This window comes from Parus major, chromosome 25LG1 (genome assembly GCF_001522545.3).
Source record: "Parus major isolate Abel chromosome 25LG1, Parus_major1.1, whole genome shotgun sequence".
In the NCBI taxonomy this organism is placed as follows: Eukaryota; Metazoa; Chordata; class Aves; order Passeriformes; family Paridae; genus Parus; species Parus major.
In genome coordinates, this window is record NC_031793.1 from 389,373 (window position 1) to 400,293 (window position 10,921).

The 10,921-nt window shown below is 60.6% G+C and overlaps 3 protein-coding genes across 4 annotated transcripts in view; 2 read left to right on the plus strand and 1 right to left on the minus strand.

Annotated features, from left to right (window-relative positions):
* The window catches only part of BCAN (brevican), a 16,762-nt gene extending 14,924 nt beyond the window's left edge, over window positions 1-1,838 (plus strand). For both annotated transcript variants that reach the window (XM_015649990.3, XM_015649991.3), the window contains 4 exons: window positions 258-340; window positions 670-814; window positions 1,015-1,197; window positions 1,273-1,838. In XM_015649990.3, coding sequence (XP_015505476.1) covers window positions 258-340; window positions 670-814; window positions 1,015-1,197; window positions 1,273-1,298 — 437 coding nt within the window. In that variant the 3' untranslated portion in view covers window positions 1,299-1,838. The remainder of the gene's footprint in view (window positions 1-257; window positions 341-669; window positions 815-1,014; window positions 1,198-1,272) is intronic.
* A 457-nt stretch (window positions 1,839-2,295) lies between these two features.
* On the minus strand, window positions 2,296-5,586 carry HAPLN2 (hyaluronan and proteoglycan link protein 2). The gene is made up of 6 exons (XM_015649988.2): window positions 4,757-5,586; window positions 4,458-4,571; window positions 3,784-4,134; window positions 3,469-3,585; window positions 3,184-3,369; window positions 2,296-3,058 (listed from the first exon to the last, which is right to left on the minus strand). Exons 2-6 carry the CDS (start codon window positions 4,543-4,545, stop codon window positions 2,775-2,777), a joined length of 1,026 nt encoding a protein of 341 aa, XP_015505474.1. The 5' UTR covers window positions 4,546-4,571; window positions 4,757-5,586; the 3' UTR covers window positions 2,296-2,774.
* Window positions 5,587-6,840: 1,254 nt separating this feature from the next.
* LOC107214502 (ammonium transporter Rh type B) overlaps window positions 6,841-10,921 on the plus strand; it is a 6,355-nt gene continuing 2,274 nt past the window's right edge. Inside the window, exons 1-8 of the mRNA XM_015649987.2 lie at window positions 6,841-7,281; window positions 8,222-8,408; window positions 8,815-8,965; window positions 9,100-9,253; window positions 9,543-9,709; window positions 9,933-10,070; window positions 10,217-10,350; window positions 10,532-10,653. Of these exons, the coding sequence (XP_015505473.1) occupies window positions 6,906-7,281; window positions 8,222-8,408; window positions 8,815-8,965; window positions 9,100-9,253; window positions 9,543-9,709; window positions 9,933-10,070; window positions 10,217-10,350; window positions 10,532-10,653 (1,429 nt within the window). The 5' untranslated portion in view covers window positions 6,841-6,905. The remainder of the gene's footprint in view (window positions 7,282-8,221; window positions 8,409-8,814; window positions 8,966-9,099; window positions 9,254-9,542; window positions 9,710-9,932; window positions 10,071-10,216; window positions 10,351-10,531; window positions 10,654-10,921) is intronic.

The following is a 10,921-nucleotide window of genomic DNA, read 5'->3' on the forward strand; positions in this document are numbered from 1 at the left end:
TCCCGGGGCTCTGCCGCCCTCTCCCGGCCGGCCCTGTCCCGCCTCCCGAGGCTGAGGGGTAAAGGAGTCCTCCGATGTCCCTTTCCGGGGTCCCCTTCTCCCCAGTCTTCCCAGCACCTTCCCGGTGCAGGGCTAGAGACACCCCCACCTCCCAGTCACCCCCAGATCCCCAATCCCCCTGAACTCAGCCTGTAGCCCTCTCCTGACTGGTGGCACTTGGATGTGTCCCTGTCTCCAACACACCCCGTGTCCCCCAGACCAGTACAGGGAATACCAGTGGATCGGCCTGAACGACCGGACCATCGAGGGGGATTTCCAGTGGTCTGACGGGAGCCCCTTGGTAAGCGGGGCTGCCAGCCCTTGTGTACCCTCGTGGGGGGAGACCACCCTGCCCTGCCCCTCGTTATCCTTCTCCAGCCCCGGGGCTGGGCTTTAAAGCTCCCAAACAAGAGCCACTTGCCTCACCGGGGCTGAGCATCCTCAGGGGAGCCAGACCCTGGGATTTGGGGTCCCGAGGCCATGCTGAGGGGCACGGAGGTGGGACCCCATTCCTGACGGGGATGTCCCAGCCAGGAGGCTGCAGATGGGTGTGTGCTGGTGCAGGGCCACCCCGGCACCAGCGGGCTGTGCTGGGATGCCCCGTGCACCCTGTCCCGCCTGTCCCCCCAGCTCTACGAGAACTGGCACCCCGGGCAGCCCGACAGCTACTTCCTCTCCGGGGAGAACTGCGTGGTCATCGTGTGGCACGATGGGGGCCAGTGGAGCGACGTGCCCTGCAACTACCACCTGTCCTACACCTGCAAAATGGGGCTGGGTAAGCCGTGCCTCCCCCCCACCAAGGCTGGGGGGCTGGGGCTTCACCCCCCACCACCCCAAAGAGGGGCTTCCCACCACCTCCAGAGCAGGGAAACGAGTCCTGTGCGTGGGACCCTCAGCCTATCTGGGCTTTAGGGGGATTGCTCCGGGCTGGGGGGCCCCTCCAGGGCTGACTGCAATGAGCTGCCCCCCCTGCAGTGCAGTGCGGGCCCCCCCCCGCCCTCAGCAATGCCCGTGCCTTTGGCAAACCAAAGCAGCGCTACGAGGTGGGCTCCATCACACGGTACCAGTGCCGGCACGGCTTCGCCCCGCGCCGCTCGCCCATCATCCGCTGCCGCCACGACGGCACGTGGGAGCCACCCCAGCTGGCCTGTCGCCCTGGTGAGTGACACCCCGACCCCCCAGAACCTGCCCCTGGCGCTTTCCCTTCAGCCGGGACTTCTTGTGTCCCCCCAGGCCTGGCTCAGCCCCCCAACAACTGAGTGAGTCCCTGGGGCAGCAGCCACCGCCTCCCCAAGCCCTGGAGCCGCTGTGGATGGGGACGGCACTGGGACCCCGGTGCAGACCCTGACGTGGAGTGAAACCTCACTGTCAGGTGTCTGCCCCCTTGTTTGTTTTATATCTGTACAAAGAAATCCTAATAATTAAAGACCCCCTTGAAAGGAACCGACGGTGACCCAAAATGCAGCACAACAGGAGTTTTGTTCCTGGAGTCACAATAGAATTGAAATCCGGGGGGGACATCATGGGCAGGGGATGGCAGTGACATGCCAGCATCACCTCCAGCCATTTCCTCCCACCTCTACCCCAAGGGTCCTCATCCTGTGACTCCCTGGTGGGGATTGACATGGGGACAGCCAAGCTCTGCTGCAGCTCAGCACCCATCCTGAGCTGTGGAGGGGCTTCTGCACTTCCCTGGAAAGGCAGAAGCTGCTGTGGCAGGCTTGGAGTGGGTGCATGGTGCCAACCCCCCTCTCTGTGCTTCTGTGGGTATTAAAACCATTAAAACCAGTAAACAGGTAGCACAGAGTGGTGACCTGGTTATTTGGGGGGGGGTCTGGCACAGGGGTGGGACTGGCAGGGCTGTACAGCCCCTAAGCAAGGAGCGTGGCAGCAGTGGAGAGCCTAGGCACAGAAACAGGGGCACACAACCCAAAGTGTCCCCATATCCCAGCAGCGCTGAGTACTGCTCAGGGCTTGGGATGGGACACTGCTCCCAGCGAATGTATGGGAATGGGAGAGCATCACCAGTGTCAGGGTATCTCCCCATGCTGTAATTCCCCCTGCACTGTGCCAGATCCACAGCTTTTTATAGTTCTCCTGGCTGTGATGAACAGCAACACCCATAAAACCCTGAAGAGAAGTGACCAGAACACAGATAACCCCTGGACATGGCACTGGGGATGGAAAGTCCCTGTCAAATTCCCCTCATGGAGAGGCCAGACGGCCCCAGGGGAAGGAGCCAGGCATGTGCCTTTGCCACACAGTTTTGCTGTTGCTTTATTAATTGAAAAGGCAACACGCCATTAGTCACACTCGTTAATGCCCAGCCCGAGTCCTCTGCACTTGCAGCAGCCAGAGTCATCAGCCATAGTCCTCACAGCTGTGGGGAGTGAGGGTGGGGCGAGGGATTCACCAGGGTTGGGGAATGGGCAGCCTGTGCCGTCTGCTGGGGGCCTGGATTAGACCCCCCCTTCCTGGTCCAGCAGTGGGTCTGGCTTCTCCAGTACATCCCAAACACCCCACAAGCCTCACAGCAGGCTGGGACACGGGTACTCCATTGGGGGACAAACCAAGAACCCACATCCAGCTCCACCACTTAACCAGAGGCTGCCCAAACCACCCGAAATCGCTGGGAGACCACCCCTCCTACCCCGCCTCAAGCCTCTGCCCAGCTGATGAGGACTGGTGTCCCACCGCTGTCCCCTCTGCTCAGCCCCCCTCTCCTCCCAGTGTCCTTACTTCCCTACGAAGCAGTAGGCGCCGTAGGTCCTCATCTCCTTGCTGGGGAAGCCGAAGCTGCGGACGCCAGGGTCGGGGAGCCCCCCGCAGCGCTCGCGGGGGGTGGTGATGGGGTACCGGACGCTGCCGTCCGCCAGCCACCCCCCGTCACAGCGATCCAGCTGTGAAAACTTCCAGGCCGAGTAGAGCTGTCCCACTTTAGCAATGGCAGCCCCGTGGTTGCGACACGCCTGCCCGGCCTCCTTGAAGTTCAGGTGGCCCCGGATGAAGTAGACCTGGCCTGGGGGTGGAAGGGGGACACAGCGGGTGAGCACCTTCCTGCAAACAACCCCAGCCCCGCTGCAAATCCGGGTGGGCAGCAGGGCTTGGTGATGCTGTGAGGAGGACAGGGGACTGCAGCGCTACCTTGGAGAGCAGAGGTGAAGCAGAAAGCATCGAATCGGTCCTTCTGCTTGTCCCTGGCGCCATAGGTCCGGACACCGGGCAGGAGGAGGCGGCCACCACACGGCTCCCGCGAGTTGATGATGGGGTAGTGGACGGTCCCATCAAGGATCCAGCCAGCGTTGCACCAGTCCAGACCCTCCGTCCAGGCTGTGGGGAGAGAGGGGGCTCAGCACCGGCACCTCCCTCCTCCCCACAGCTGGAGGAGGTGGTTTAGGGCTGAAAAGGAGTGTTTTTTGAATGCTTCACCTTTGTACAGCTGCTGGTAGGTGGCGAGGCGCGAGTCCTGCTGCTCGCAGGCTCTCTTGGCTTCGTGGTAGTTGAATTTGTAGCGCCCATTGCTGGGCTGGTAAGGGAAGACAACGCCTAGAGGGACAGGGACAGGTTGAGGGCAACGCTCTCCCCAGGCAGGCTTTGACTTAACATCCCTGGGGATTCAGTGCTGAATTTAAGGCTGGGGAACAGGGCAATGCGATGCGGGACATGGGTGGAGGCAGAGAGCCACACACCTGCATTCCAGGGTCCCCCTCCTGCCACACCCCCAGAGATGTAGCCCAGCCTCACCCTCAAGGTGCAGCATGAGCGAGATGCTCTCATCCTCCAGCCCGTTGACGAGCTGGCAGCGGTAGCGCCCCTCGTCCTCCAGCGCCACATCGGTGATGGTGAGCGAGGCGTCGTAGCGGTGGCTGTGCCGCAGGCGCACCCGCGGGCTCAGCGGCCCGTAGTTCTTGTGGTACAGCCCATTGGTGATGATGATGATGTTCTCCCGGTAGTTGGCCGGCTCCACCTTGCTCCACTTGACGCGGTAGTTGTGGGGCAGGGCGCGCAGGACGCAGGGCAGGGTGGCCGTGGCACCACGCCTCGTGTGCACCGCGGGGTGGAGGGGCTCCAGCAGGTACTGCAGGCGTGGTGGGGCTGCAGCCCCCAGGCAGCCTCAGCACAGACCGGCCACCGTTCCTCTGACACCTCCCCGAGCACCCCTCAACCCTCACCGGCATCTAATGGTTTCTCTCACCCATCCTGGCTCCTCTTCATCTCTCCTGCCTTCAGGAGTCACAGCTCAGCGCCTGCCCTGGCTGGACCCGCCCAGCTTCACCTCCCCTCTCCAGCACCGACTCCAAACAGCAGTGCCCAGTCCTCCCTGCAGGCCCTGCTCCCTACACGGGCTCCACACCCTGTCCCCCAGGCCCTGATCCTCACCCAGGCTCCCTGTCCTCCTGCCAGGCCCTGCTCCCTACCTGGGGTCCCCGTCGGCCGCTGGAAGATGCTGGACGCTGGGGGTGCTGCCAGGAGCCAGAGGCAGCCGAGCAGGAGCAGCCTGTGCATCCTTAGAGCCAGGGGCAGGATGGTGCCTGGGGGGATCGCAGGGGTCAGGGACACGCAGTGGGACACAGCCCAGCTTTGGTGGGGCCTGGAGGATGTGGCCCTGCCCTGCGGGGGCTCTCTGACATTTACTGTGCAGAGGGGACATCGCTTGCAGGACACCGACCCCACAGACTGTGCCAACCCTCCTTCCTGGCACCCCCCGGTCTCTTACCGTCCCCAGACGTGTCCTTCGGGGAGCCGCAGTGCCCATCCAACGCCCCCAGCCCGCGTGCTGCCCCAGCTCCTGCTGCTTCCCGTCTCCGTCATGAACACCCCATGGTGGGGCCGAGGGTGCTGGGAAGGCCGGACCTGCGCCACGAGGCTCCTGGGAAGAGGTGACACGGGGACACGGGGACACGGGAGGTGGCGAGCAGGTGCTCCCAGCCACCCCGTCACCGTCCTGGGGCGGGCAGTGTCCTGGCAGCCCTGTGGCCCCGCGGGCCCTTGATGCCCACTCCCATGGTGCCGGCCGTGCCTTTGCTCCTTGCCCTGTCACCGTCTCTTCTCGCTTTCTTCTCTTTTTTTTCCCTCTCCAACACCTCCCCGAGGAGCACACAGGGAGGAGGAAGCACAATTTCCCATTGTGAGTGTCTTTCTCTTTATTGTTCTGCTCGGCAAAACACAGTGTGCCCAGCTAACAAACATCCCTTTATCTGCAGGCCACAGCTTTGGGAATCCAGGGAAAAGGACAGTTCTGCATTGGGCTCCAGCAGCCTCTTGGGCTGGAAAAGCCCCCCCTCAGCATCGGCCCCCTGTGCTGGGACGGTGCTCTCTGATCCCACAGGCAGCAGGGCAATGGTTAACTTTATCCCCCTCTCCCTGTCCCTGATGAAGGGATGATATTCCCATCCCTTAAGGCTCTAGAGGGTTGTGCAAGGGATGGAGTCGAAGTGGAGTTATCCTGCCCTCCGAAAAGGCATCTGAGAGGCTTCCCCATCATCACCTCGGGCCAGGACGCTGCCGGGAGCAAAACACAGGCACACAATGGGGCTGTGTTCTGAGCTCCAGCAACTTCTCCCTCCCCCAGGGTCCATCTCCAGGGCTGGAGGAAGCTCTTCTCAAAGGAAGCAGAGGACAAGCAGCGCCTGTCCCCAGCATCACCCCGGCCTCACCATGGCACGCACAGCACAGCAAACAGCTGCCCCCGCCAGAAAAGGCATCAGGGTGCATGTTAAGTCCCCAGGCCCTCGTCCCCCACCTGCTCCCCACTGCTTCCAGCCTCTTGTCAAGGAGGGGCATCATTTTTGATGCCAGCAGGATGAACTGGAAGCCTTCTTCCAGCTCAGAATGGTCAGAGCTTTGGTTCACTGTAAAGAGGAAAAGGTGCCTGTAGCTTTGCTCTCCCGGGGCTGAGGGAGGCTGAACTGGAGCAGCAGCACTGCAAGCTCCTCCCTCGCAGCTCCCCACAGTTATCAGCTGGGTCCATGGCTCTTCAGAGAGTCTGTCATCTCCCACCCTCACACCTCCTGTGCCCAACAGATCCACAGATCCTGTTCTCCCCCAGCAGCAGCTCTGGGCTTCTGGCCTGGAGGATGCTGATTCCCAGCTCTGTGGTACCACAAATGAGCTGAGCGTTTCTCACATTTTTCCCAAGTGAAGGCACCAGCTACAGTCCCCAGCACTCACAAAACCACAGCCCAAAGCAGAACACTTGCAGGGGCTCCCATAAGTGACTCATCCCCCTTCCCCATCCTGTTGGGATCAGGCCATGACCCCAGCCCACCACTGAGTTCAGAGTTGGGCCCAGAGCTGTGGAAAGGAGTCACCCAAGTCATTTCCCAAATACACACTGTGTTACTTCTCTGCTCCTTGTCTCTTTTTCTCCCTTTTTGGGATCTGCACCCACTCTTTGTGCAATACAAACACCTCTGCAGAAGCAGAGACAGCCAAAGAAAAGCCAAGGAACTCCTCGTGCTCAGCTCCCCCAGCTCCTGACGTGGGCTCTGTCGGGAGCCTCTGACTCTGCTCCTTGCCCTTGTTTTTCAAGGCTCAGATTCTCCTTCTCCCCTCACAGGCCCACAGGAAACCTCATCCTCAAAGCCCCCTGAGCACTTGTTTTAGCTTCTGACCAGGGAATTTGAGCCTAGCTTTGTGGGACTTTGCTGAGCCAGCACCTCCACAGTGGGTGCATCACCCTCCGCCTCCTCTGCCTGTCCCCAAAAACACCGTGTTCGTACAATTCAGGGGCTGAAACCCCACCCACAGCTCCTGCCCCAGCCCAAATCCTCCCCCTGCCCCTCCTGCACCCAGCAGAGAGGGACACTGACCCCACACACTTCCCAGCGCAGTGGCCGGAGCCACCTGATACGGCACAGCCAGGTATGGAGGCGTGCCAGGGCATCCAGTGCCGAGTTTCCGTGTTGGCAGCGCTGTCCCGCTCCCGGCACTCCCTTCGAGGTGCAGGAGACGAGGGCAGGACCTGGCAGCCACACTGGCAGGAGGAGTTTGCAGTCCCAGCGTGGCTCTCCTCATGCACCCCATTTGCAGTGGTTCACCTGCCCTGGCTGTCCCCCAACATGCCTGAGCACACAGCTGCCTCGAGGCTCCGGCTCTCCGGGCTGTGCTTCCTCCTCCAAATCCTCAACATCCTCCTCTTCGCCGTGTTTGTCCGGTACAGCCCCGAGAGCAGCCCCGGCCTGTGCCCCCCGCAGCTGAACTGCAGCCACAGAAACCAGGACCCGGCTTTCCAGCAGCGCCGTGAGTACCCCCACGGCCGTGGGTGCACGAGAGCTGTTCTGCTGAGGGGATGGCACGGGGTGCCACCGTGCTCAGTTCAGGCTGCAGACCTGTCACGGGCTCCAGACTGAAACACAGAGGGAACTTCCAGCTGCAGGGTTGGGGGACTGGTGCATCCCAGAGGGGGTAAAGCAGATGTGCTGCAAGGATTTCTGAGATACTTGGACAGAGGCAGCTCCAAGAGAGGGACATTTGGGTCTGGGACATGTGTTATAGCAGTGGAGCTCCAGGAGGAGCACTGAGAGCAGTGAAAAGCTAGGGATCATCATCCCATGCCTGGTAGGGAGCACAGCAGCTTCTCCTGGCACTTTAGGGTCTGCAAAGTTCTCCAGTGACAGGCTGGGTTCTGCAGTGCCAGGGGATTTACACCAAGCCCCCTTCACAGAGGATTTGTGTCCCTGGATGCTACCAGAGGGTCCCAAGGGAGGCTGGGGGTCTGCCCTGCCAGGAGCATCCTACTGCATGCTGGGCATCACTGCAGAACTGCCAGGGTAAGGGGCTGCCCCTCACTTTTCTGAGCCAGAGACAAGGCAGTCAGTGGGAGAGGAGCTTCAGAGTGCCCTGGCAGAGAGAGGGGAGCGATGGAGCCGCTGGGCAGGGAGCTGGCAGCTGGCAGGTTCTCCCAGTTTCACCTGCCCACATAACCCCACCCAGGCAGTGACTCATGGAGAAGGCTGGGCCACAGCTGTCAGCTGTGGGTGCAAAGGGCATTTAGCCCAAGCAAGAATCAAACCCCTCATCCTCCTGTTTGCCACCAAATGGTACCAAACTAACCCCATTTCTCTTCTCATCCTTCCTCTCTCCTCATCCCATGAATTGGGATGTGATGCTTTCAGGGGCAGCAGCAAGGTCCCACGGGTGCTGGCATCTCAGACCCACCCTTGTGCTTGTCCTCCACCAGATTTCCAGGATGTCCACATCCAAGTGCTCCTCAGCTTTGGGCTCCTGGTGGCATTCCTCAGCCGTTATGGGCCAGGCAGTGCAGCCATCAGCATCCTCATCATAGCCTTCACCATCCAGTGGGCTCTTCTGATCCAGGGATTTTTTTACTTCTTCCTCAATGGCAAAATTTACATGGGAGCTCCAAGGTAAGGCAGGAGGGAGCTGCTGCTGCCCAGACAGCTCATCCCAGCCCAGCCCTGGCACACTGGCTCCCTCCTCTGTAAAATCACGGCTCTGCTTTGGAGGAGGGTTTTGAAGACAAGTGGGACCAGGCCTCTGGGTCGGTTGAGTCCCGCCCTAGCAAGGGCTGTGTAAGTACTGCCAAGGCTGTAGCCAGGCATTTCGGGGGGCACTCTGGCCACCACCTGCCTCAAGCCCAGCCATCCCTTTGTCACCAGCATCACAAGGCTCTGCCTGTTCAGCTTGCAGGAGCAGTGGGATGCAGGGCCTATGCTGCAGGCTCCTCTCCTTATCCCACCCAACTCTCCCCAGCCCCTGTGCTCATCCCTGGCAGTGCCAGGTCCAGTCCCACACCTTTCCTCTCCTTCCCAGCATGGTCAGTGCTGACTTCTGCACCGCAGCTGTTCTGATCTCCGCTGGAGCTGTTCTAGGCAGGGTAAACCCTGTCCAGATGCTGCTGCTGGCCCTGCTGGAAGTCACCCTGTGCACTCTCAATGAATACATCCTGCTCAGTCTCATGGGGGTGAGTCAGCGACTGGGGAGCCACCAGAAAGGGAGTGGCCCTGGCTTTAGGCTCCTCATGTCAAGTTCTGCCTTGTCTGGAAAGACAAATCCCTCATCCCCACTTCCTGCACGGTGCTTTTCCGTACTCACCAGGTAAGCGACAGTGGACGCTCCTTGACCGTCCACACCTTTGGTGCTTATTTCGGCTTGGTGGTTTCACGGGTCTTGTACCAGCCCTGCAGGGACAAGAGGAAGAGGGAAGAGCGGCAGGACATGGGGCACCAGACGGATGTCTTTGCTGTGGTTGGTATGGAGCTCGAATCCTACAACACTTGAGTCACAGAGCTGGTGCTGGAAGGATTGTAACCAATATGAGGACAGGGAGGCTGTGGCTTTGACCAGGACAATCCTGCAAACCACCAAGGAGGTCCTCCACCTCCCCTGTTGTGTGACTGCACCACCCTCTCCTAGAAAAAGCTTTTCCCTTTTCACAGCCAAAAGCTGTGGCCACTTGCATCTCTTGGCACTTGCAAGAAGTTTCTGTCCCACAAAGGGTCAACTCCAGCACCAAGAGCTGCCTGTTCTATTCCCTGCAGGAACCATCTACCTGTGGATCTTCTGGCCCAGCTTCACCTCTGCCACCACTGCCCACGATAATGCTGAGAACTGGGCAGTGCTCAACTCCTACTTGTCACTGGTGGCGAGTACCATTGCCACCTTCATCCTCTCTCCTGTCCTCTACGAGGAGAGCACCCCACGGATGGTAGGTCCTCTCCTGGGACAAACCCAAGCTTCATGCCCTGCCCACATCCTGTTCCACAGGAATGGTAAGCCCGAACACACCCAGGGCAGAAGGGGAGGCCTGTTAGGCTTTCTTAGGTTCATTAAGAACCAATTAAATCCCTGAGGAAGACAACCCCTCCTCCCAGTCCCATGCTGATGCTCTCCTTGGAGCCAGTTTCCCTGACCATGTCCTGCTCCATCAGGTTCAGATCCAGGATGCCACGCTGGCTGGCATGGCTGTGATGGGTATGGCTGGGGAGATGCTGGTCACCCCCTTTGGGGCCCTCATCGCAGGGTTTCTGGTTGGTCTGATCTCCCCACTTGGCTTCAGATTCTTCACGGTGAGTCCCCTGGGGACAGCCAAGGACACTGATCCCAGGTCAGGGGATCATCTTCTCCCGAACCTGCAAGCATGGGGCTGCAGCACAGCCTCCCTGGGCAACTGACCCCCATCACCCATCCCAGCTCTTCCTTGTGCTCTCCCCAGCCTGTTCTACACTCCAGGTGGAAAATCCAGGACACGTGGGGGGTTCACAACATCCATGGGCTGCCTGGGATACTGGGGGCCTTGCTGGGGACCCTGCTGACGCTGCTGGCCACCGCAGACACTTATGGTGACAGGTGAGAGGAGCCAGAATCAGGGATGCCAGTGACTCCATGCACCAAGCTGGGGCCACCACAACCCCTGAGGTTGGGACTGCTCCACTCACCCTGTTACAGCACCCCTTTAGAAGACATTACCTAGAGCCATGAACCCAAACAACACCTAAAAGCCCAAAAACCTGTCCCCTCTGGCTTGCAGGCTGGAGCTTGTATTCCCACTGGTGGCCCAGGGCAGCCGGACAGTCACTGACCAAGCGTTCATCCAGCTCGGTGCCCTGCCCCTCACTCTGCTGTTTGCAGCGCTCGGGGGCTGGGTCACAGGTGAGTTCTGCTCCAGTGCAACGGGCTGGAGGGTGTGAGGGGCAGAGGGATTGATGGGTTTGGGGGAAAGGGCAGGAGCAGCCCCAAAGCAAAGCATCCCCATCAGGCAAGCCGGGCAGAGCCCAGCGGTGCTCAGCACAAACCCAGCGGAGGTCGGGGCTATCCACCGGGTTTTACTCCTCTCGGGCTGGGCTCCCCCGAATCCGTGCTCCTCCCGGTCCCGGCTCCCTGCCCGGGTCTGGGCTCCCCCGGTGCCGGCTCCCCGTTT

What these genes read in the sequence shown, in the direction of transcription:
- HAPLN2 (XM_015649988.2), bottom strand. Translation starts at nt 4,545, where the DNA reads ATGCACAGGCTGCTCCTGCTCGGCTGCCTCTGGCTCCTGGCAGCACCC. An exon ending in GCGGCCGACGGGGACCCCAG is followed by an intron (nt 4,135 to 4,457) that starts GTAGGGAGCAGG and finishes TGGGGGCTGCAG; the next exon opens with CCCCACCACGCCTGCAGTAC. An exon ending in CTACCAGCAGCTGTACAAAG is followed by an intron (nt 3,370 to 3,468) that starts GTGAAGCATTCA and finishes CTCTCCCCACAG; the next exon opens with CCTGGACGGAGGGTCTGGAC.